Source organism: Aethalodelphis obliquidens, unplaced genomic scaffold (assembly GCF_003676395.1).
Source record: "Aethalodelphis obliquidens isolate GAN/ISIS:26980383/991018 unplaced genomic scaffold, ASM367639v1 scaffold20, whole genome shotgun sequence".
NCBI classification, from domain to species: domain Eukaryota; kingdom Metazoa; phylum Chordata; class Mammalia; order Artiodactyla; family Delphinidae; genus Aethalodelphis; species Aethalodelphis obliquidens.
In genome coordinates this window covers 12,911,864-12,938,643 of record NW_020837964.1, presented here as the reverse complement: position 1 = coordinate 12,938,643, position 26,780 = coordinate 12,911,864, and the positions used below count along the sequence as shown (strand labels likewise).

At 40.0% G+C, this 26,780-nt stretch overlaps 1 protein-coding gene and 1 pseudogene across 2 annotated transcripts in view; both read right to left on the bottom strand.

Moving 5' to 3' along the window:
* GLG1 (golgi glycoprotein 1) overlaps nt 1–26,780 on the bottom strand; it is a 147,285-nt gene that overhangs the window by 63,522 nt on the left and 56,983 nt on the right. For both annotated transcript variants that reach the window (XR_003435418.1, XM_027119288.1), the window contains exon 2: nt 2,065–2,097. Coding sequence is in view for 1 of the 2 variants with exons in the window: in XM_027119288.1 (XP_026975089.1) it covers nt 2,065–2,097 (33 nt within the window). In the remaining variant the exon portion in view is untranslated. The remainder of the gene's footprint in view (nt 1–2,064; nt 2,098–26,780) is intronic.
* On the bottom strand, nt 14,014–16,766 carry LOC113627076 (UPF0428 protein CXorf56 pseudogene; annotated as a pseudogene).

The window sequence follows — 26,780 nt, the reverse complement described above, 5'->3', positions numbered from 1 at the left end:
TCAGTAGTACCAATTTCTTCTGCGGGCTCTCATCTTGACTTGTAGATGTCCATCTTCTCCTGTGTCTGTGCCCTAATCTCTCTTTATTAGGACATCAATCTTTCCGTTTTCTGTATACTATTTGTCCCCATTTTCAGCAGTGTAATATCCTTTGGAGATCAGCTTCTTTCTCCACCCCTCTGGAGCTTCTTTCTGGGCTTCCTCTCTGTCAGATTCAGTCTATTAATAGATTTTTGAGGATTTTTTCCTAATCTTTTGCTTAATAAATAATGCCATAATAATGCCATAACAAATATCATTTTAAGTTGACTGCTTTATAAAGAAGTTTTTCTTATTTATATTCCTATCCATAGGCTAGAGCAGAGTTTAGCAAACTTTTCCCACAAGGGCCAGAAAGTAAATTTTTTAGGTTTTCAGGAAACTATAGTCACTGTTGTGACTACTCAACCTTGCCATTATAACATGGTAAGCAGCTACAGTATGTAACTGAATGAGTGTGGCTGTGTTCCAATAAAACTTTATGCATAAAAACAGGCAGTGGTCTGGATTTGGCCAATGGGTAGCCATTGACTGGTGGGCTAGAGAATGCTTAAATCTTCATATGCTTGTCAATACTGTATATTTATCAAATTTTTAATATTTGTTAATCAGATAGATAAAAACAGTGCACTCATTTTTCTTTTAATTTTCACACTTTATGAAAGAATTGAAATTTTTGTTGTTTACTGGACATCTTTTTCTTTCCCTGTGAATAGTCTATTTATGTCTGTTTTCTATGTTTATTAACAGCACTTTCTATTAAAGAATGTAGTCCTTTTCATCTGCACTGCAAATATTTTTTCATAATTTACATAATATTTTTGAGGAAAAAACCCTCAAATCTCTTTTTTGAGTTTTTTTTTTAAAGATTTTTTTTTCTTTGATGTGGACCATTTTTAAAGTTGTTATTGAATTTGTTACAATATTGCTCTGTTTTATGTTTTATGCTTTGGTTTTTTGGCCACGAGGCATGTGGGATCTTAGCTCCCAACCAGGGATTGAACCTTCACCCCCTGCATTGGAAGGTGAAGTCTTTACCACCAGGGAAGTCCCCTTTTCTGAGGTTTTAATGCAATCAGATTTATAAATCTTTTTTTTTCTTTAAATATTTTTTGAGGTTGTATGTTTTAAAAACCCTACCCTCTGTTCATGTTTTCTTCTACTACTCCTGTGGTTTTATTTTTACTTTAAATCTCTGACCTATCTAGACCTTCTGTAGAATAAGTAGTCAACTTAGGCAGCCAACCTGCTTCTCTATTCTTGCAGTCTCCCATTCAAACTATCAAATAATGTGGACACAGAGTGATTTCAGATATATAACTACTCCTCTTTTGAGACACAACTCAAGTATAATCTCCACTATTAAGTGTTTCCTGACATCAACCCACCTGGGCAAAATTCACTCTTGTGTCCCCATTGTACTCTCACAAGTTTCTGCCGAAGCACCTGGTACTTTCTGCACAGATTTGATTTCACGTCACTCTCCTTTTAATGTCAGACTGTATGTAATATGGGGAGATATATAGACACTGAATGTATTACAAATATATATATGACACATATATATGACATTGAATGTATTAATCGTAGTTATCTCTGGAGTTCTTATCTGCTAACTCTAATATATGTCTCTATCTTCAAGATGCTTATTTGTGTGTCTTTAATTTCTACCACAGTGTTTGGCACACAGTAGATGACTGTATGATGACTAAATGAAACCACTTTAAAATACAAAACTCTACAATTGTAAGCCTGACATGCAAAGAAACAATTTCATATGGTAGCTGTAACTGAAGAAAAATTTAAACTTAAGTATATTAATATTATTTGGCAGAGTCTACTGATTTCGACAATAGAGGAGTGAGTAGGTGTAGATTTACCATAAATGAGGTTAATCACCCTCTTGTTAAGATTAAGTGAATTTAAGAAAACATTATGCTTCCCAGAACAACAGGAAAAGCATCCCGATATCTATCATCATATATATAAAGCACGTAAGGTGAATTATGGAAAATCCATACTTACATGATTGCAGTCTGAAGAAATTTCATTTTCAGGCTAAAAGGAAAAAAAAGAAGAGATGATGTTAAAAAAAATATCCTCTCAAGTTTTCAAACACCACCAAAATAAACTCAAAACAAGAAATCTGAATATTCAACTAAATATAATACTTCAATATGAGGAGTAAAATGGGGCTTATACATCTTTTAGATTGCTGAGGAGAAATATACCAGAAAAGGATGAGACACAGTCCCTTCCCAGTCAATGGTACAATCTGGAAATTGGGAAAATGGAGAAGGATGTACTAAAGACATAAAGCAAGAGTGACAGAAGGATCCTTACATAATACTTCATAATTCTGAAAGCTGAAGAGGATCAGGCACAATACAGGTGCCCTCGCTTTAAAGAAAGTTAGATATCTGGAAAAAAGAAGGCTTATTAAAGAGGGCAAAAAAGGTCTGACAATGACTTAAAAATTAGTCTCACATGTCACCATTAGGGGAAGTGAGGTGGTGGGTACGTGGGACCTCTACGTCTATGTTTGTAACTTCTTATGAGTCTATAATCTTGCAGGTCTATGATTAAAAATACAAAGTTTCAAAAAACAGAAATTATTTATATATTCCCATGAATACATTTGCTCATAAAGCCAGGTACATATAACAGAGATAAAATGAACTTTCAATTCTGTGACAAAAAAGTAGACTAGGTTAGGCCTTATATTGAATACCTTTGCCATACACTTCTCCTTTAATTTCCTTGTTCATACCGTTAAAGGATATACAATTGTCATAATGTACGCCATAATAAAGCACTATTTCCTTTGAGATTCCATAGTACTCCAACCTGCTCAAACAAAGTAAATTGCGTCCCCTCTATGAAATATTCCTGACATAGGCTGTAAAAGATGCCACTTTCAAAATAAAAAGATTCTCCCTATTCAAGGATAGAAATTCTCCCTATTCAAGGATAGAAATAAGGCAATACAGAAAACAGTAAATATTAACAAATTAAGCAGACACACCTAGCAACACTTTAGGAAGAAAAAGGTCTCCAGGGAACTATTCATTCCACTACATTATTTAGCAGGCATTAATTCTAATGTACAAACTCATTTTTGTACTTTCTTATAAAATATTATATTAAAATTGACTTTAATTAGATTGCTAGGCCATCGTGAGATTATAACACACCACTTCTGAACTTTCTCCTTCCTTGTCTAAGTAAGAATAGATATTTTAATGTCTTTCTGAAGTGTCTTCCTAAATCTCAGAAGTCAGCCTCCATACTATGAGTTAATCTAGCTTAACTCTGTTCCCTTCACTGAAATTCCAAGTGCTTAACTTATAGCCCTTAACAGTTTATTTGCAAGAATACTTTATTTTGTACAGGCAGTTTTCTACCTTATCCCCTTTTAATCTATCCTTTCAATTTTTTCCAATCAATCAGTAATTCTAGCTCTTTCTCAAAGCACAGACGGCAATTAATACCATTAGCATCTCTACTTGTGTTCATTTCTATTAAATGATAACTTTGGATTAAAGGGGCATTCTTGAAAGAAATTCAGAGCATTGGAGAATCTTCAAAGTAAAGTAGTCAAAGAAGATTTAAGTTACCCATGGAAAAAAAGCATTGCCATGTTTTCAGTCCATAGGACTTAAATCAGCAAATTAATGAGTGTTTTAACGTCTTACTTTCCTACAGTGATAGAATGGATTATTTCCCCCAGTTTTCTACTTTTCTTTAATACGATTTGATATCCAGATCCTTCGCCCTGTAACTCTGCATAGTCTCCTGCTGTGGAATGAGTATATACCCTGCTCCACTGATGTTAGGTTAGGCCACTGACTTGCTTTGGCCAATGGGATTTTAGCAGGCATAATACGAGAAGAGGCTTTAAATGTGCTTGGGTGGTTTGGCTTGTACTCTCGCACTCCTGACATTCCCGATGCGAACAACACGTACAGAGAACTGCTAGTACAAGGAAAAGGAGAGACGTGGAGCAGACCTAAACCTAACCCGCAGCCCAGCGCACAGCCACCCCAACTGACCTGCACAGCCATGAGCAAGAAGAATAAATATTTGTCATTATAAGCCCTTGAAATTTTGAGGGTGTTTGTAATGAAGAAAAAAATGACTAATAAGCCCATCAGGCAAATGAAATAAGAAAAATCTCAAAACCTTTAAGTTGTAATTGGTAACTGCAATGGTTTAATTTAGTGAATTATATTAGTAAGTACAGAATACTACACCTTCTATGAAGGAATGACACAGTCCACAGAGACATAAGTGAACTGCAAATGTGGAGGCCAGTGTTTGGTTTTCATCTCTCTCGCTGTATCAATTTGCAATTGACAATAAACTGGCTTATTTTTTTTCTTTCTAGATTTAGTTTTTCTACCCACAGAGAGAAGACAATATAGGAGTGCCATGAGAACAAGGTTATGATGTTAAGCCACTGAGACTCACTGAACTGAACAGCTATAAAAAATTTCTCAGTGTAATTATGAATAATTACTCTTATAAATTTAAAAGAGCCTTTGGAATCAAAGGACAAAGTAGTGGTTCAGAGGAACAGAAAAGAGACTTGCAGAATATAAAATATAAAGTAGTATACCCAAACAGTGGGACCATGAATAATGCCAGCACAAACTAACTTTAGAGAAAGTATAGAGAGAAAATGCTATGGTTTGGCACTCAGCCATTTGATAAGAAACTAAAAGACAGCAATTTCAAGGAACAAAAACAAACATGGGTGCTGACACAGGTCTGGTTCTGAGCCTACACCATGGCCATGAGGTCCCAATCAAGTCACTTCATCAGACGTTATCTATTTCTGCAAATCTGTAAATGCAGATAGGCTTGATGATCTTTAATCTTAGAATAAGAATAGTATGAGGACTAACACCAGAATTACTAAGGTGAAAAAAGGCTGAGGATTTTTTCCTTTTATTAACAATCAGTGAAATAAACTCTGAAATGATCCCAAGAAATCAATCAACAAGTAAAAACTGAATAATTATGAAGTACCCAAAACTGTGCTAGGCATTGTTGTGGGATACAGAAGAAAGGTAAGACACAAATTGTCCCTAACCTCAGGTAGTTTACAATCCAGTTATAGAAATAAAATGGTGAAATCAAGCAAGTAAGCAAGAGCAGGGACTTGAGCTAGGCCTGAAGGTTTAGACAGAAGAATGATTTCCAAAGGGGATGCAAGTTAGATGATCCCCTGGGACTCAGGAAGAAAATAATGGACCTCTCTTTTTTGAAAAGCTCATGCTTTAATTTATACTTTAATGTTTTTATAATATATGTTAGAATAATTAATATTTTATGAATATATATCTACTAGAGTATGCTTAGTAATTTTTTCAAATGATAAGAACATGATCAAGATAGAAAACTGAGAGTTGAAACCTTTCTTCTCACCAGTTTAGGAGTCCTACCCCCATCCCTACCCCTTCAAATCAGAGGCAAAGCGAAGGTTCCTAGCTGTGGAAGCAGTAAATTAGAAGCTAAGCTTTGCCACATTATTAGCTGCTCTCTATTACTCTGGAGATAGAAATCTGGACTTTGAAAAGACTCTTACATCAAGTGTTTCCTCTTTGGAATTAAAATAATTGTCTTCTTAACAACAGAAAACTGGGAGGAGAATATTTTATGAAAAGCCTCACAAATAACTTTGTTAAATTAATGATCAAATTTTGGAAAAGAGACTGCTGAAGTTACCTATATTAATATCAAAAAAGAAATGATTATGAATAGAGGAAAGAGAAAAAAGAAGAAAATGTGAAGCATCCCCCCAACCAAACACAGCAGTGACTAAAATAGAGAAGGAACTCAGTTAATGCTGAATGAATGATGCAGCAATAGCACTGTAGGAGAGACAAGCCCTAAGTACTTGGAGACACCTGCCTGACTCCAATAAAGAATCTGATGGGGGCTTCCCTGGTGGCCCAGTGGTTGAGAGTCCGCCTGCCGATGCAGGGGCCGTGGGTTCGTGCCCTGGTCTGGGAGGATCCCACGTGACGCGGAGTGGCTGGGCCCATGGGCCATGGCCGCTGGGCCTGCGCGTCCGGAGCCTGTGCTCCGCAACGGGGGAGGCCACAGCAGTGAGAGGCCTGTGTACCGCAAAAAAAAAAAAAAAACAGGGGCAAAATCAAGAATGGTGTACTAGGAGGACGCAGAATTCACGTCTCCTCACAACTAGGGCACCTACCAGGCACTGGTGGGGGACCACGGACACCTAAGGGGACGGGAGGAGCCCCTAGTGACTGGGTAGGACGTGGGGTGTGGGGGTAGTGAAGGGGGAGGAGAAGTGGAGGCGGGATGGGACTGGCGCCCCTGAGGGGTGGCTGTGGGAGGGGAAGGTATCCCATGCCCGAAAGGGGAAATTGGGGAACCATTGGGACGGCAGAGGATCAAAAGGGAGCATGGCCAGGTTTACCATGCCCACGTGGGCCCCTGGGAGACTGCTGAAGACCCAGGCCTGATCCTCTGCCCACAGAGGCCCCCTCCAGCTGTGCAGGTCCTGAGGGAGTAGGAGGAAGGCAAGGCGGAGTAAAAGTAAAGGCCAGACCTCCAGGACCGGCACCCCTGAGGGGCGGCTGGGGGAGGTGAGGAGCTCCTACACCAAGCGGTACCCACCCCCGTTAGGGGGCAAGAACCTGAGAGAGAAGGTGGGGGAGGGGCGCAGAGAAACAGAAGGGAACGTGGCCAGTGCGTCACCTGTCCACTTAGGCACCGGGAAGACTGTTGGGCTCCCGGGCCTAGTCCTCTGTCCTCAGAGCCTCCCTCCTGTGCACAGAGCCCAATCCCCGCCCCTACACCCCCACCCACCCCGGGCCCCACCTCTACACTGGGAGACCCCGTCCAATGAGCTGGACCTAAACCCGACCCACACACCCTCACTCAGGGCCCTACCTCCAAACTCTGGAACCCCACACTCCAGAGGCCCTCCTTTGGATGTGCTGCCTCTCCCCTTCTCCAGGTCCTAAGCAGAGGCCCCACCCCACGCTGCAACGTGCCCGCCTAGGCCCCACTCCACGCTCAAACATCCCCCCCCCCCACACCTGCCTAGGCCCCGCCCCACCCAAAACCCCACCCCTGCCTAAGTTCCACCTGCTCCTAAACTCCACCCCCATAGCCAAGGCTTTTTTCTTTATTTTTTTCCTTTTCTTTTTTCCTCTTTTAGATTGGGGTTCTGTTTTACCTTGTTGATTCATTGTTGTTGATTCTTTTATATTTTTATTTTTCCTAATAAATCATTTATTTTTCTAATTTTATTTTATTTTTTATACTTTGTTAGTGATCTCTCCTTTTGGCTTGTTGCCGTCCCCCCTCTTTCTTTACTTTTTTTTGCTGTGGTTTTATTTTACCTTACTGCAGTTGTTTCAATTATAGTTTTATTTTTCCTAATATATTTTTTATCCTTCTAATTTTATTTTGTTTCTTATTCTTCGATATTGTACAGCTCTTTTTTTTCTTTCTTTCTTCGTTTTTTTTTTTTTTCTTTCACCATGCCACGAAACTTGCAGGATCTTGGTTCCCAGGCCGGAGGTTGTGTATGAGCTCCTGTGGTGGGAGCTCCGAGTCCAAACCACTGGACTAATAGAGAACCTCAGACCCCAGGGAGTATCAACTGGAGTGAGGCCTCCTGGAGGTCCTCATCTCAGCACCAACATCCAGCTCTATCTAACTGCCTGCAAACTGGAGTGCTAGATGTCTCAGGCCAAACAACCAGTAAGACAGGACTACAGTACCACCCATCAAACAAACAAAAAAAAGAAATGACAAAAAAAATATGTTACAGACGAAGGAGCAAGGTAAAAACCTACAAGACCAAATAAATGAAGACGAACTAGATAACCTACCTGAAAAAGAATGCAGAGTAATGATAGTAAAGATGATCCAAAATCTTGGAAACAGAATGGAGAAAATACAAGAAAAATTTAAAAAGGATCTAGAAGAACTAAAGAGCAAACAAACAGTGATGAACAACACACTTACTGAAATCAAAAATACTCTAGAAGGAATCAATAGCAGAATAACTGAGGCAGAAGGACAGATAAGTGAGCTGGAAGATAAAATGGTGGAAATAACTGCCAGGGAGCAGAATAAAGAAAAAAGAATGAAAAGAATTGAGGACAATCTCAGAGACCTCTGGGACAACATTAAACGCACCAACATTCTAATTATAGGGGTCCCAGGAGAAGACAAGAAAAAGAAGGGGTCTGAGAAAGTATTTGAAGAGATTATAGCTGAAAACTTCCTTAACATGGGAAAGGAAATAGTGAATCAAGTCCAGGAAGCACAGGGACTACCATACAGGATAAACCCAAAGAGAAACACACAGAGATACATATTAATCAAACTGTCAAAAATTAAATACAACAGGATTCCCTGGTGGCTCAGTGGTTAAGAATCTGCCTGCCAATGCAGGGGACACGAGTTCAAGCCCTGGTCTGGGAAGATCCCACATGATGCGAAGCAACTAAGCCCATATGCCACAACTACCGAGCCTGTGCTCTAGAGCCCACGGGCCACAACTACTGAAGCCCGCGTGCCTAGAGCCCGAGCTCGGCAGCAAGAGAGGCCACTACAATGAGAAGGCTGCACAGTGCAACGAAGAGTAGCCCCCGCTCACCGCAACTAGAGAAAGCCCGTGTGCAGCAACGAAGACCCAATGCAGCCAAAAATAAATAAATAAGATAAACTTATTTTAAAAATTAAATACAAAGAAAAAATATTAAAAGCAGCAAGGGAAAAGCAACAAATAACATACAAGGGAATCCCCATAAGGTTAACAGCTGATTTTTTTAGCAGAAACTCTGCAAGCCAGAAGGGAGTGGCAGGACATATTTAAAGTGATGAACGGGAAAAACCTACAACCATGATTACTCTACCCAGCAAGGATCTCATTCAGATTTGACAGAGAAATTAAAACCTTTACAGACAAGCAAAAGCTAAGAGAATTCAGCACCACCAAACCAGCTTTACAACAAATGCTAAAGGAACTTCTCTAGGCAGGAAACACAAGAGAATGAAAAGACCTACAATAACAAACCCAAAACAATTAAGAAAATGGTAATAGGAACATACATATTAATAATTACCTTAAATGTAAACGGATTAAATGCTCCAACCAAAAGACACAGACTGGCTGAATGGATACAAAAACAAGACCCATACATATGCTGTCTACAAGACACCACTTCAGACCCAGGGACACATACAGACTGAAAGTGAGGGGATGGAAAAAGATTCCATGCAAATGGAAATCAAAAGAAAGCTGGAGTAGCAATTCTCATATCTGACAAAATAGACTTTAAAATAAAGACTATTACAAGAGACAAAAAAGGACACTACATAATGATCAAGGGATCAATCCAACAAGAAGATATAACAACTGTAAATATTTATGCACCCAACATAGGAGCACCTCAATACATAAGGCAAATGCTAATAACAGCCATAAAAGGGGAAATCGACAGTAACAAAAGATCCTTTTTGACTCACCTCCTAGAGAAATGGAAATAAAAACAAAAATAAACAAATGGGACCTAATGAAACTTAAAAGCTTTTGCACAGCAAAGGAAACCATAAAAAAGACGAAAAGACAACCCTCAGAATGGGAGAAAATATTTGCAAATGAAGCAACTGACAAAGGATTAATCTCCAAAATATACAAGCAGCTCATGCGGCTCAATATCAAAAAAACAAACAACCCAATCCAAAAATGGGCAGAAGACCGAAATAGACATTTCTCCAAAGAAGACATACAGATAGATGGCCAAAAAACACAGAAAAAGATGCTCAATATCACTAATTATTACAGAAATGCAAATCAAAAGTACAATGAAGTATCACCTCACACCAGTCAGAATGGCCATCATCAAAAAATCTACAAACAATAAATGCTGGAGAGGGTGTGGAGAAAAGGGAACCCTCTTGCACTGTTGGTGGGAATGTAAATTGATACAGCCACTATGGAAAACAGTATGGAGGTTCCTTAAAAAACTAAAACTAGAACTACCATATGACCCAGCAAACCCACTACTGGGCATATACCCTGAGAAAACGATAATTCAAAAAGAATCATGTACCTCAATGTTCACTGCAGCACTATTTACAATAGCCAGGACATGGAAGCAACCTAAGTGTCCACTGACATATGAATGGATAAAGAAGATGTGGCACATATATACAATGGAATATTACTCAGCCATAAAAAGAGACAAAATTGAGTTATTTGTAGTGAGGTGGATGAACCTAGAGTCTGTCATACAGAGTGAAGTAAGTCAGAAAGAGAAAAACAAATACCATTGCTAACACATATTTATGGAATCTCAAAAAAAAAAAATTGGTTCTGACGAACCTAGGGACAGGACAGGAACAAAGACACAGACATAGAGAATGGACTTGAGGACACAGGGAGGGGGAAGGGTAAGCTGGGACGAGTAGCAATGACATATATACACTACCAAATGTAAAATAGAGAGCTAGTGGGAAGCAGCCGCATAGCACAGGAAGATCAGCTCAGTGCTTTGTGACCACCTAGAGGGGTGGGATAGGGAGGGTGGGAGGGAGATGCAAGATGGAGGGGATATGGGAATATATGCATACATATAGCTGATTGTTACACAGCAGAAACTAACCCACACTGTAAAGCAATTATACTCCAATATACATGTTAAAAACAAACAAACAAACAAAGCAACCAATCCCCCCAAAACCAAAGAAAGGTAGACAGGATGAATAAACAGAACTAGTGCTCTAGACTGATTTGTTTAATGAATTCAGATGCCTGCAGCTTGGGTAAGAAACTGGTAATTAGATCAACTAGGGATCTGGATTAGCTCTTTGAATAACCACAACAGATTATAAAAAAAAACTTTGCTTAGTTCATTTGGCTTTTCTAAATCAATGACTTAAATGTTTGGGGTATTATTGTACTTTAATCTCCTAACTGGGTAAATGAAGCTGAAACAGTTGATTTTAAGGCTTAATACCCCTAAGCCCTTCCTCTAGCTCTGTAAACGCAGTATGGGCTTTAAGGGATAGAACTGTGGAGAAAGAACAAGAGACTAGCAGAAGTATTTAGCTATAGAAGCTCTGTGATTTTATTTATTTATTTTTAATATTTATTTATTATTTTATTTATTTATTTTCTCCTTTATTTTTTTTGGCTGTGTCGGGTCTTAGTTGTGGCACATGGGCTTCTCCCTAGTCGTGGCTTGAGGGTTTTCTCTCTCTAGTTGTGGCGCGCAGGCTCCAGGGTGCGTGGAATCTGTAGTTTGCGGCATGTGGGCTGTCTAGTTGAGGCACGCAGGCTCAGTAGTTGCAGTGTACAGGCTTAGTTGCCCCATGGTATGTGGGATTTTAGTTCCCTGACCAGGGATTGAACCCGCATCCCCTGCATTGGAAGGTGGATTCTTTACCACTGGACCACCAGAGAAGTCCCTAGAAGCTCTGTGATTTTAGATGGGTCACTTCTCTAGACCCCCAAGGACAGGCTTTGGACTATAACCACCTAGGATCCATGACAGACTTAGGAGTGAGACTGTCCTGAAACTGAATACAAACTTCTGTGTGCAAGTATATTTTCCTGAGAAGAGAATCCACAGCTGCCATCATAATCTCAAAAAGATCCATAAGTAAGTCAGAAAGACTCTAGATATAGCATGATATTGCTTATATGCATAATCTAAAAAAAAAGACACAAAACAGAGATACAAAACAGATACAGACTCACAAACTTAGAGAACAAATTTATGGTTACCGGGGGGGATAGGGAGAGGGATAGTTAGGGAGTTTGGGATTGACATGTACACACTGCTATATTTAAAATGGGTAACCAGGGACTTCCCTGGTGGTGCAGTGGTTAACAATCCACCTGCTAATGCAGGGGACACAGGTTCGAGCCCTGGTCCAGGAAGATCCCACATGTCACAGAGCAACTAAGCCCGTGCGCCACAACTCCTGAGCCTGTGTTCTAGAACCCGCAAGCCACAACTACTGAAGCCCGTGTGCTACAACTACCGAAACCCGGACACCTAGAGCCCGTGCTCCGCAACAAGAGAAACCACCGCAATGAGAAGGCCGCACACAAGGAAGAGTAGCCCCCGCTCGCTGCAACTAGAGAAAGCCTGCATGCAGCAACAAAGACCCATCCCAGCCATAAATAAATAAGTAAAAATAAAAATAAAAAAATGGATAACTAACAAGGACCTCTTGTATAGCACAGGGAACTCTGCTCAATATTACGTAACAACATAAATGGGAAAAGACTTTGAAAAAGCACAGATACATGTATATGTATAACTGAATCACTTTGCTGTATACCTAAAACTAACATAACATTGTTAATCAACTATACTCCAATATAAAATAAAAAGTTAAAAACAAAAGAACACTGGACAGGGCTTCCCTGGTGGCGCAGTGGTTGAGAGTCCGCCTGCCGATGCAGGGGACACAGGTTCGTGCCCTGGTCTGGGAAGATCCCACATGCCGTGGAGCAGCTGGGCCCGCGAGCCATGGCCGCTGAGCCTGCGCGTCCGGAGCCTGTGCTCCGCAACGGAAGAGGCCACAACAGTGAGAGGCCCGCACACGACGAAAAAAAAAAAGAACACTGGACAGCCTTCAAGACAATACTATGGCAGTCTTCAGAATAATAATCAAAGCCAACAATGCACTGAAGTACAGTTGACCCTTGAACAACATGAGTTTGAACTATATGAGTCCACTTATATTTGGATTTTTTAAAATAAATGCACACTATGGTTTAAAAAAAAAAAAAAAGAAACACGGGTCTAAGATGGTCGAGATTCTTTCCAGCTTTCTGAGTCTATAAAAGCTGAGATGTGGAACACAAAAATAGAGTATTTGTTGAATTCCACACCTTTTAATGCAGGTAATTTTTGTATTATGATTATGGTTTCCTACTACTTCATCTTAATCATTCTATGCTGGTCAAAGTCACAACAAACAGGTTTCAGAATATACTGCTGAAAAGCTTGAGTCTCGATGTTCTCAATTAATTCAACCATCACATTCACTTAAGAGGATGATTTTTACAAAGAGTAGAAGTCTGGAACTACGATTTCCCCAAAGGCGAACAGGCTGAGTTAATGAGTCTGGCAGGAGAAATTAAAGGATTCACAAAACTAACTTGGAAGTTGTCCCAGTTTCTGAAACAGAAATCTTGGGAATTAGACTGTGTCTAAAATATGAAACATTCTATAGTCACATCCACTGAAGTTGAACTACCCACCAGATCACACCTGATACTAAATTAAGTGGCAAGAGACTCTGTTTATTAATCACTAAGAGAAAACAAAAAAACAACAAAACAAGAAATCAGTAGCATTGGTGCTTTCACGGCCTTGCAAAAATCTGAAGGCTGAGCAACAGCGCGATGCTTCCTTCTGATTAGAAACATTCTGCTACAGTAGTAAGTAAATTCTTCTTCTGGGAGTTACATTAAAAACCCCGTAAACTTCCAATCATATAAGCAATTCATTTATTAACTTGGCCCAAACCACTTCACTCGTGCCCACCAAAAAAGCACACTGAAAATAATATAGTTGGTAATGATTAGATAAACTCAGTCGTTTAGTCTGGGTAAACTTCCCCTGAGCAAGTGTAAACTGAATATTAACCCTCAGTCAGATTCATAACTAAGTTCCTTTAGTGCCTTATTCTGGCTGAGTCAGAATTAATTTTTTAATAAATTTATTTATTTATTTATTTTTGGCTGCATTGGGTCTTCATTGCTGCGTGCGGGCTTTCTCTAGTTGCGGCAAGCGGGGGCTACTCTTCATTCTGGTGCAGAGGCTTATTGCGGTGGCTTCTCTTGTTGCGGAGCATGGGCTCTAGGCGCGCAGGCTTCAGTAGCTGTGGCTCATGGGCTCTAGAGCATAGGCTCAGTAGTTGTGGTGCACGGGCTTAGTTGCTCCGCAGCATGTGGGATCTTCCCAGACCAGGCCTTGAATCCATGTCCCCTACATTGGCAGGCGGATTCTTAACCACTGCACCACCAGGGAAGTCCCCCAGAATTAATTTTTATTTGTACCCAGGATAGCTGCTAAGTATTGTTTTTCCAAAACAACAGTGATAAACATAAGCTTCATGCCCTCCAACTGTGCTCTGATTCACTAAAGAGTTTTGCTTTTGTATGATTCTTTAACATTCATGCATCTTTTCAGAAAGGATTTACGTACAGGTTCAGTGCGAAATAAAAAGAAAAGGTATGAAACAGAGTTACAGATGCTGGCTCTCAAGTAAATTACTGTGGTAGAGGAGGTAAAACATGAGTCTGTACCTAACGATCACACAAAGTTGAATGTGGAGTTGAAGGAGCTGATATCTTAAAGAACGAAAGAAGTACCACCACCCCTCATGAGTTAGAATGATAGAATCAGAGAGAGTCTAATGGAGGAGGGAACAATTGAGTTCAGCCTTAAAAGGAGGTTGTGATTTGGTGATGTAATACTGTGTCTAGGTTGAGGCAGATGAGAGGGGGGCTGTGAACACTAGGTGTGGAGGAGTTTGAAAGGTATATTCTGTACAGAGGGCAGAGACCTGAGCAAGAAAGTAAGGAACTCTGTGGTGACCATTCTTAGGCTTACATATTTGGCATCTCCTAATACACAGTGAGATAACTACAAAACTTTAATAAAATCCCAACATTGGTCTAACAGTGGTTTGCCATCATCCATATTAATACGTTATGGTAAACTCAGTGCAGAGAGTGGTGCTTCAATTTACTGTTATTTACCTCTGTGCTCCCCCAATGGGTGGTGGGGTTAACAACAGGTAAATAATGTATAATTACTTTTTAATAATCTTTAAACATTTTATTAACTTTGAAGAAGGAATAAGAACAGCTACTTTAGAAACTGGAGACACTCAAGCACTGATCTATTCATAGAGTTTTTACACAGCTCAAGAAGTGTACATCATAGGGGCAAAAAATAGTACAGAAGACCTATATACAGAAAGATTCAGAAAAATCCATTTCTAGAAAGCAGATCATATGGACTCACAGACCTCACTGAATCTAGGAGAATCAAAGGGAAACAACATAAAGCCTTCTACTGGGGCATAAAGGTAGGAACCAGTCCATGTAGTCTAAGAAAAGCTCTTTTTCCTCTTGATCTAAATGTTTGCTTCCAGCTGGGTTCAGAGAAAGGTCCTGATCATTTGAACTGATTGTTAGTCAAAGTCCCTTTCATGTTTGCTTTCTTGGCTTCTAGTTCAGCTAGCTCTTGCAACTGCCTGTTGCTCAGGACTTTGCGTTCCAACTGTTTTTCAATCACTTTGGCATTCTGTGCACACAAGTCAGCAACTTCCCTAGCCTCAATCTTCTCTTCCTCTTCATCAATAGCAGACACAGTGACAGAGCTGAACGTGCCCATGTCTTTAGTCCATTTGGTCATTATCACCTTCTTAGGAGGCTCTTGTTTCTGGGTATATGTATTTCATTTTCCCAAAACCCTGGCCAAACTTGACTACTGCTCCATCCACAATGGAGGTCATGGGAGCATTCTTCAGCTGGGACTGGCAGAAGAGTGGCAGCCTACACTTCGTACACTTCTTCCTGTGCTGTCCTTCCACACCTTCAGGCCTCCAAAGATACATAGTATCTTCAACTTGTGTCACAAAATTTGTGACTGTGTTTGGCAGCATCAATTACATAGACCAATCCTGGGGACTCATGGGTAATTTCTCTGACAGTCCAGTACCAGGACCATCTGGCAACACGAAGAGTAACAGACATCAAGGGGATTCTCACCATCATCACACTCCTCCCCAGGTCAAAGGTGTTGGAGCAGACGTCTGACCAGGGCACTACTTTAGGTGTAGTTCAGAGAAACAGCCCCAAAACTCAACACCAAGAATGTTACTCAATGTTACTTCTATAGTAACATGATACAATTTAAAGGGATAAAAGATAAATAGGCAAGACCCCACACACACAAATTAGGGCCCATTTAACCCTGGTTCTTGGACAGTCAGGGGACTATGATGAGGTCTAGACTTACTTGTCTTATACCTTTAAAATGAAAAATATCCTCAATGGCCTTTAATTCTAATTTTATATATATATATATATATATCCATATCTGTATCTATATCTATATTATAGTGGGAATTAGCAAACGGTTCTGCTCTGGTTCAGGTAACACACTTACTCATAGATAAAAAATACTGGCAAGACTTGCTGCTTTGTCAAGTACTAATTCATTCACCTTCAATGAGGCTTTAGCTCTATTTTAAAAATATTAAAGCACAACAACCTGGCTAATTACTGGACTTAACAGCTCACACACCAAGACCGAGCAACTCTTGACTCACTGACTGAATGCTCCATATCCATGAAGATGCTATGCCCCAAAATTCACTTTGAGAAGTCAAATTACATCTTATCTTTGCCTAAGAAAACTCTAAAACTTGTTCAAATGACCAAATGGAAACACTCAAAATTAATAAAATTTATCATCTTCTGTGCCCAGAGCAGGGGATGACAAATAAGGATATAGTAATCTAGTTACTGAACAAAAACTGCATCATTACATTATGGCCCGAAGGATACACATTGGATTATCATTTTACAAATCTTAAAGTTTATTAAGAAATGTAAATTACAGGGCTTCCCTGGTGGCGCAGTGTTTGAGAGTCCGCCTGCCGATGCAGGGGACACGGGTTCGTGCCCCGGTCCGGAAGGTCCCACATGCCGCAAAGCGGCTAGGCCCATGAGCCATGGCCGCTGAGCCTGCGTGTCCGGAGCCTGTGCTCTGCAACGGGAGAGGCCACAACAGTGAGAGGCCCGCGTACCGCAAAAAAAAAAAAAAAATGTAAATTACAAAACCAAGTAATTTTCTGTACTATAAGAAATATTGTGAAGTTTTTCCCCATCCCCCCCATTTTTCTATTATGAATCAGAAATAAAGGTACCTATAAACTGTAGGAGACAGGTCATCCTCAAAAGAATGTTTAGAGATATTTCTTTCACATACAGAGCTCATTCAACCTTTTCATCAACCTTCCATTTGGGACTGCCTAATATTGAAGAAATACAGGGATGGTTTTGTAGTGACAAGTGCTTTAAAATCCAATTATGGCCTTGCAAGGACTCTGCCTCACTTCACCATCGTGAATGAATGAGTTTTTCTGGAACTAAATCATCCTCATGAGAGCCTACTATCAGCAAGGAGAAAAAAGTTACCTCCTACCAACTCTTTTTTTTCTCCCTAGGAGACAACTTAGAAATTCAGAATCCAATTTAGTCCTAATTTGGGGGGGCGGGGAAGAAAAAAGAGTCAGGCATTCTATCAAATGCTTGGCCAGATTCCCCTTTAACCTTCAAGGGAAAGAATCTTGGACAGGTCTGTCAACGTGGCTTCCAGCCATGACAGGCACACAGATGCAAAGAGATAAAAGACCTTGTTTTTCACTACCCAGTTTCCTGGAAAAAGTCAGTTTTGGTGCCCATGTTACAAGAGTGGCACCTAGAGCATTATCATTCAGTCTAAAGTGCCTAACATTTATAAACTATTTTGCAGACAATTCATCAAAAAGGACATACTTCCTCTGAACTGTGAGGCTGCAGTGACTACTACTACTATGCCAACACTACAAAAATACAGCACCAAAATTCTTCTGAAATAGCTACTCACAGTATTTTTCATACCTCATAAAAACAGACACCATATAATAGATCCCCTCATTTCATCGTGTTTGAGAGGAAACATGGTAGAAAGAATTCTGGATTAGGAGCCAAAAAACTTAAGTTCTGATTGCAGTTCCATTGTATATTGATTGTATAACAAGCCTTGATCAAGTCACATAATTCTTCAGGCTTCAAATTTCATGTCTACAAAACAGATAAATCCTGCTTTACGTACTTCACAGGGCTGTCATGAGTAGAATTATTTAAAAGGCCTTTGAAAATTATACAGGGCCTTTCAAATATAATACTGGCCCTTCAGTCTCTGCACATAATCTAATCAAATAAACATCAAAAGCAACATTACTGCTTTCTAGTAGTCCATAATTCATGCAGGAGAATAAGAATTCAAAATAAATGACATACATATTTGATTGTATTTGTATATACTATCTCTGAAAGGACACATAAAAATATTGACTTTCACTATATACCCTTTTGCACTTTTTGAATTATGTACCACATGCAAAAAAGAAGAAAAAAGAAGAAAAATCAAAGATAATTCCACTTTAAGACATAAACATAGACACCTTTGAAAAATATCTGGAATACATATTCATGGTTGGGGCACCGAGGAAATTTAATGATATATCCTCCTCAGTCCGTATTTTTCTCTTATTTTCTCTTCCACTGTCTATTCCAAATAGGGTAGTGGTGGGGAGGAAATATGGAATATCAACATCTTCTGGGACATGGCAAGTGGAAATCTGGCCCTTTTAAGAGTCCTACAGGGGACTTCCCTGGTGGGGCAGTGGTTAAGAATCTGCCTGCCAATGCAGGGGACATGGGTTCGAGCCCTGGTTCAGGAAGATCCCACATGCCATGGAGCAACTAAGCCCATGCGACACAACTACTGAGCCTGCGCTCTAGAGCCAGCAAGCCACAACTACTGAAGCCCACGTGCCCTAGAGCCCACGGGCCGCAACTACTGAGACCGTGTGCTGCAACTACTGAAGCCTGCACACCTAGAGCCCACGCTCCACAACAAGAGAAGCCACCGCAATGAGAAGCCTGCGCACCACAATGAAGAGCAGCCCCTGCTCACCGCAACTAGAGAAAGGCTGCGCACAGCAACGAAGACCCAGCACAGACAAAAATAAAATGAATGAATGAATGAATGAATGAAGAAATGTGTATTAAAAAAAAAAAAAGAGTCCTACATTGGTAGTTCTACTCTAAGCAAAGCACATTAACCATTTTTGGCCTAGTTTTCCCAGTGTGGTCAACTGTTACATGGGAGTTTTAAAATGAGAGATGAAAACAAAATTCTCTGAAGAACATTATAGGAATTATGAGAAGAATGTCATCCTCATACACTGTTGGTGGAATTGTAAACTGATGCAACAGCTATGGAAACAGTACAGAGATTCTTCAACAATTTACAAATAGAACTACCATACGATTCAGCAATTCTCCTCCTGGGTATTTACCTGAGGAAAACAAAAACACTAATTTGAAAAGATATAAGCACCCCTATGCTCACTGCAGCATTATTTACAATAACAAAGATATGGAAGCAGCCTAAGTGCCCATCAACAGATGAATGGACAAAGAAGATATGGTACACACACATACACACACACATAATGGAATATTACTCAGACATAAAAAAGAATGAAATCTTGTCATTTGCAACAACATGGATGAACCCAGAGGGTATTATGCTAAGTGAAATAAAACAGACAGAGAAAGACAAACACTGTATGATATCACTTATATGTGGAATCTAAAAACAAAAACACAAATGAACAAACATAACAAAACATAAACAGAGTTACAGATACAGAGAAGAAACAGATGTCTGCCAGGGAGAAGGAGGGTAGGGGGAAGTAAGAAATAGGAGAGGGGTATTAAGAGGTATAAACTTCCAATTGCAAAATAAATGTCATGGGTATGAAATGTACAGTGTGGGGGATAGAGTCACTAACCACGTAGTATCTCTGTATGGTGACATATGCAACTGGACTTACCATGGTGATCATTTTGGAATGAGGAGAAACATTGAATCACTATGTTGTATAACAGCAGCTAACATAGTGTTGTAGGTCAATTATATTTCAAGAACAAACAAATAAACAAACAAACTCATAGAAAAAGACATCAGATTTTTTTTTTTTTTTTTTTTTTTGTTGCAGTACGCGGGCCTCTCACTGTTGTGCCCTCTCCCGTTATGGAGCACAGGCTCCGGACGCGCAGGCTCAGCGGCCATGGCTCACGGACCTAGCCGCTCTGCGGCATGTGGGATCTTCCTGGACTGGGGCACGAACCCGTGTCCCCTGCATCGGCAGGCGGACTCTCAACCACTGCGCCACCAGGGAAGCCCAAGACATCAGATTTGTGGTTACCAGAGAAGAAGGGCAGGGGGTGGGGAGGGTAAGAGGAATTGGACAAAGGCAATCAAAAAGTACAAACTTTCAGTTATAAAATAAATAAGTACTAGGGATGTAATGTACAACATGATAAATATAATTAACACTGCTATATGTTATACATGAAAGTTGTTGAGAGTAAATCCTAAGATTATCATCACAAGAAAAAAAATTTTTTCTATTTATTTAATTTTGTACTTCTAAGAGATGATGGATATTCACTAAACTTTTGTGATAATCACTTCATGACGTATGTAAATCAAATCATTATGCTGTATACCTTAAACTTATACAATGCTGTATGTCAATTATATCTCAATAAAACTAGAAGGGAAAGAAAAGGAACAGAATGTCAATTTTAATACGGTACCTTTTATACTCTTTATTTGCCATCTCAGATGATTTGGAACAGCTGAATATAGGTACAAATGTGTCAAAACAGTGGCTACTACAGCCAAATGCAACGTGGGAAAGGAGACTAAAATAGAGACAAAATTTCCAGACATCTGACAATACTATTAATGTTTATACCCAGTAATCTGGAATGATTCTATCAATGTAGCTCATTACCTCCAATCCAACTATGCTACTTCTATAATTGTGAAAAGATAAAACCAAAAAATGGATATAAGATTACAGGATGCAAAAAAAGTCCTGAAATTAAATATAATTTCTCATGCTCCATACCCAAGTATCTAAAAATACCACATTTCTTCCATACTGACTAGTGGTGAGTGCACTGTTTACTTTTACTGGCCTGATGAGAAGAAGCCAATAGGGCTGAATTGCCAGACTGTACAGAACCCTTTCTGTATAACCCACTTCAGATGATTGGTGCTGCTTAAGAGAACAGCTGTGATTCAGGGACTGGCCTTCTATCTGAATTAAGTCTGCAACTACATTGCATAATTCTGAAGGATGTGCAAGTTTTGAAGCAGGAATGCACAGGAGATAAAAATTCAGTTAAATGAGAGAGATGAAGAACTTTAAAAAAATATATTTTACTTACTTACTTATTTATTTATTTTGGCTGTACCGGGTCATAGTTGCGGCATGCAGGATCTTCATTGCAGCGTGAGGGATATTTAGTTGCAGCATGCGGACTTCTTAGTTGTGGTATGCGGACTCTTAGTTGCGGCACGATGTGGGATCTAGTTCCCCGACCAGGGATTGAACCCGAGCCCCCTGCATCGGGAGCACGAAGTCTTGACCGCCAGGGAAGTCCCAATGAAGAACATTTGAGTAGGTCTTCCCTGGTGGCGCAGTGGTTAAGAATCTGCCTGCCAATGCAAGGGACACGGGTTCAAGCCCTGGTCCAGGAAGATCCCACATGCCATGGAGCAACTAAGCGGGTGTGCCACAACAACTGAGCCTGAACTCTAGAGTCCGTGAGCCACAACTACTGAGGCTGCATGCCACAACTACTGAAGCCTGCGTGCCTAGAGCCCCTGCTCTGCAACGAGAGAAGCCACCGCAGTAAGAAGCCCGCGCACAGCAACGAAGAGTAGCCCCTGCTCGCCACAACTAGAGAAAGCCTGCGTGCAGCAACGAAGACCCAATGCAGCCAAAAAAAGAACAGTTGAGTATGGTAAGTTGGAATGGGGGAAGAAGAGTACCTGATACCTTAACACCAGTGGATGCTTAAATGGACTTGAAAAGTGGCAGAGGAACAGCAAAGAGTTATCACATAAATAGTCTCCTCTCAAAAGAGAGTCACATGGAGAAACTGAAAGGGCAAAAGAAATCACTATTGAACGGGGACTTCCCTGGTAGTCCAGTGGTTAAGAATTCACCTTCCAGTGCAGGGGACCCATGGTTCAACCCCTGGTCGGGGAACTAAGATCCCACATGCTGCGGGGCAACTAAGCCCGCATGCCGCAAATACTGAGCCTGTGTGTTGCAACGAACTGAGATCCTACAAGCCGCTCAGCACGGCCAAAAAAAAAAATCCCATTAAAGCCACTTGACCTCAGACCTCAAAGCCATTTAAATATCCCATTTTTTACTTCTTCCTGTCAAGGTGGTATTCTCCTTTACTGTAGTAAGTTCTAATAAATTCAGCTTTGCTTTATTAACAGATTGGTGAAATTTGGAGGAGTTCATCAGGTTCTATGCCAATAGATCCTTCAACATCCAGTTCAAAGGCATTTAGGGCTGAACAGGGAAAAAACTGATATATTTTAAAAACAATCTTCTGGGGTTAACAACATCAGTAATGTACATAAAATCTACAGAAATCTTCAAAAGTTTTCCATATTTCTTCTTGCTTAGATAATATCATTCTATAGTCGGTAGAACAAAGGTACATTAATTGTATGTTAATAATTACCATTATATCAAACTATAAAGGCTGAAATGATAGAATTAAACATTTACTCTGGGAAATATTGAAAAATTAATAAAGATGCAATATTTAATAAGAATTATCCATAATCTCTAAATCACATCTTTGCCTTTTAAAGTGGTAATTTTCTATTATAAAATTGATTTGAAACGAAAGTGCAAAGAACAAAATACCAGGAGGATCCTTTTGCTGGGAAGTTCAGTTGAGCCAATGATCACTATATGACCTGAATATGTAATAATTCCCCACACTTCAGTTACAATAGGTAGGAAACTGAATAAAAAGCAAGACAGTTTGACTCCAATTGGCTAACTAATATGATTCTATAAAAACAGATAATTAGGGCTTCCCTGGTGGAGCAGTGGTTGAGAGTCCACCTGCCGATGCAGGGGACACAGGTTCGTGCCCCGGTCCGGGAAGATCTCACATGCCGCGGAATGGCTGGGCCCGTGAGCCATAGCCGCTGAGCCTGCGCATCCGGAGCCTGTGCTCCGCAACGGGAGAGGCCACAACAGTGAGAGGCCCGCGTACCGCCAAAAAGAAAAACAGATAATTACCTTTTTGAGGAAGGAGAAATACTGTTATAGAAATAACTGGGAGAGGTGAAAGGAGATAGGCAGAACAATCACAGATCCTTTTAGAATTATTATTATTTTTTTGCCGTACGCGGGCCTCACTGTTGTGGCCCCTCCCGTTACGGAGCACAGGCTCCGGACGCACAGGCTCAGCGGCCATGGCTCACGGGCCCAGCCGCTCCGCGGCATGTGGGATCTTCCCGGACCGGGGCACGAACCCGTGTCCCCTGCATCGGCAGGCGGACTCTCAACCACTGCGCCACCAGGGAAGTCCCCTTTTAGAATTATTGCTTTAAAACACTGTAAGTTTGTCAGTGGTTTAAATATGCATTACTTCTCCAGTAAAAAAAATATTTACTTCCAATAATGGAAACAAAGGACACTTCCAGGTATTGTGGAGCACTCGTTACTGTATAGTCTGTAGAACTGGCTATGCAGCATAGACTTTGGAGAGACATACCTGGGATCAGATCAATTTGGGCTCTTCCAGGTACTAGCTGTGTAACCCTGGACAAATTATTTAACTTTTGTAAGCCTAAATTTCCTTACCTATAAATGAGGATAGTAAGAGTATTTATTACACATGTAGCGATAAGCAGAGCAAAACACATAAAGCACCTAGCACAGCACTCATTGTAAATATACAATAAATATTATCTATAAAAATAACATTATTATTATTATAGTATACTTCTAGAAGAGTTAATTTTGTACTGCCCCAACCCCAAAATAAACCAATTTCAAAAATAAGGAAAAAAAAACAGAGGTTTTCTTTTTAAATCTAAGATACATAGATTCTTAGCTGTAGGAAGGCAACTTCAGTTTACGAAGTTCAATTACATTAGGATAAACTAGAGTAAAGGAATACATTAATTTAGGAAATTAAGGTAGAAAAATCGGGGCTTCCCTGGTGGCGCAGTGGTTGAGAGCCCGCCTGTCGATGCAGGGGACGCGGGTTCGTGCCCCGGTCCGGGAGGATCCCACATGCTGCGGAGTGGCTGGGCCCGTGGGCCATGGCCGCTGAGCCTGCGCGTCCGGAGTCTGTGCTCCGCAACGGGAGAGGCCACAACAGTGAGCAGCCCGCGTACCGACCAAAAAAAAAAAAAAAAAGTTGCTTATAAGGTAGAAAAATCTTATCCTAATGGAAAGAAAAGTCTTTAAATCACTTCACCAAGTTTGCTCAGCACAAATGTGTGTGGAATTTGTCTTGCTCCTCACTCTAATCTCTCAATCTAATATCCATATACAAATCCAGGTTAGATATCTGTTTTGAACTTCATTTAGGTTTTTGTTTCTAAGTAAACATCAGAAGTTAAACAGTTTTGATTTTGTTCACTCAACTGTCTTAAGGCTCCAAACAACCTCTGTATTTGGTTGTATTTAAGTCCAACTGTTTAGATGCAAGTATCTTTAAATATGCAAACAAACCAAGGCTCTTAGTCATCTAAAATCGCTTTTCTAAATTTTACTTGGTAAATGTTTCTAGCCCACTGCTGGCAATCAATGCACTTCTCTCATCACATCAAACTCCAGTTGATTCATTTTGTGAAAGTAAATGCTGCTTGTCAGCAACTGTCAATTTTAATAAGCAAGACTGATGCCTTTGACAATTCAGTCAATGCCATGCATCTGTCTGGGTTTGTTACTTTAAATCACCTGACAGCCACCTGTGAACAGATCGTACAAAGCAGTGTAAAAGTGGTCCAGGGTTACACTACCATAATTCTTTCCAATACACTCAGACCTTACAACAGTATCTTTAAAATTTTGATCATCACAGTTATTATTCTTCAGAAGAGTACTGGGAAATCTAATGTCTAAAATAGAAGCCTTTGATTTAGAGTCTCTGAATCTTTAGTCTACACCAGAAATATAGAAGATAAGGATCTATGACTGGAGGAAAGTTCACTATTTCAAAGATAATATTTTAAATTCTGACATGTGATACAAATGAAATGCCTCATGGACCACAGAAAGAGGACAGAACAAGTAACATAAGTGAGCCACAGAAAGCACACAAGCGTTTTCCCAACTGAAATCTTACTAAATAATCCACATCACAGAACTCGACTGGGGAAAGGCTCTCTGCATTAGGCAGGGCATAACTATACCTATTCAGAAGCAGGACTTAATATCTAATAACCCCAAACATATTTTTGTTTCAGTTTCAGAAGAAAGAAAAAAAAAAGACTGGGGAGAGGGGAACAGTAGAAAGTCAATTTTGGATTGCTTTCTCTCTTGCTTTTGGTGCCAAGGAATATTTTTAACCTTTTACCTAGACTCTCTATGATCCTTATTTTCACCTCAGTATGCAAGAAGAAAAGATTCAAGCATTTACCTGAGACTTCTCTCTGTAATATGGACTAAATAAAATCCATAAAATGCAACATTCTAAGACTTATTTAAAATACACACTTCGGGGACTTCCCTGGCTGTCCCGTGGTTAAGACTTCACCTTCCAATGCAGGGAGTGCGGGTTCGGTCCCTGGTTGGGGAGCTAAGATCCCACATGCCTTGCGGCCAAAAAACCCAAAACATAAAACAGAAGCAGTATTGTAACAAATTCAATAAAGACTTAAAAAAAATTTTTTTTTCAAATAAATACACACTTCAATTGTAAGCTGTACCATACTCACCTTTATGTCTACTCTGAGTCACCTGTCTGGTTAAGAATCTTACAACATTATGAATGTTGGTGGCTAGTTATGCCACTAACATAAAGAATTCAGAAGCATATATATAAGCCAAAATATGTGATTCATGACCGATTTTAAAAGAAAAATTTAGGACATAATTCATACGAGATATCTTATTATCATCTAATTTAAGTAACTTACTAAAAATCTTTAGCCAGAATTTTAATTTTTAAACTTCATCTCAAAATTACCAAATACACATTTCTTTTTTCAGGTATAGAAGAGTTTATTTTACATCATAGTACATTGTGAATACCAAATGCACATTTTAAAACATAAAATAATATGGGATAGTTTTGGTCTAACAGCCAGTTAATGAAGTTTGAAAAGAAAGATAAGTGAAGGTATTAATATTCCCTTTCCAAAAGGCTTGACACTGAATAAATGATCTCAACATCCATGACTTACCAAGTAATTTATTAGACTGGTTACTAAATTGTTCCTGCTTCCGAAACAAAGAAACAGTGCATAGGAATTGGAAACCGACTTCCCTGGTTTAAAAGAGTCTCTTATAAGTTCATTTTGGCGCTATTAAAAATTCCTAAGTTTTTCTGACAGCTCATGCAACTCAATACAAAAAAAACAACACAATCGAATAATGGGCAGAAGACCGAAACAGACATTTTTCCAAAGAAGACATAGAGATGGCCTATAGAGATGGCCAATAGGCACATGAAAAGATGCTCAACATCACTAATTATTAGTGAAATGCAAATCAAAACTACAGTGAGGTACCACCTCACACTGATCAAAATGGCCATTATTGGGCTTCCCTGGTGGCACAGTGGTTGAGGGTCCGCCTGCCGATGCAGGGGACACGGGTTCATGCCCTGGTCCGGGAAGATCCCACATGCCGCGGAGCGGCTGGGCCCGTGAGCCATGGCCGCTGAGCCTGTGTGTCCGGAGCCTGTGCTCCGCAACGGGAGAGGCCACAACAGTGAGAGGCCCGTGTTCCGCAAAAAAAAAAAGGCCATTATTAAAAAGTCTACAAATAACAAACGCTGGAAAGGCTGTGGAGAAAAGAGA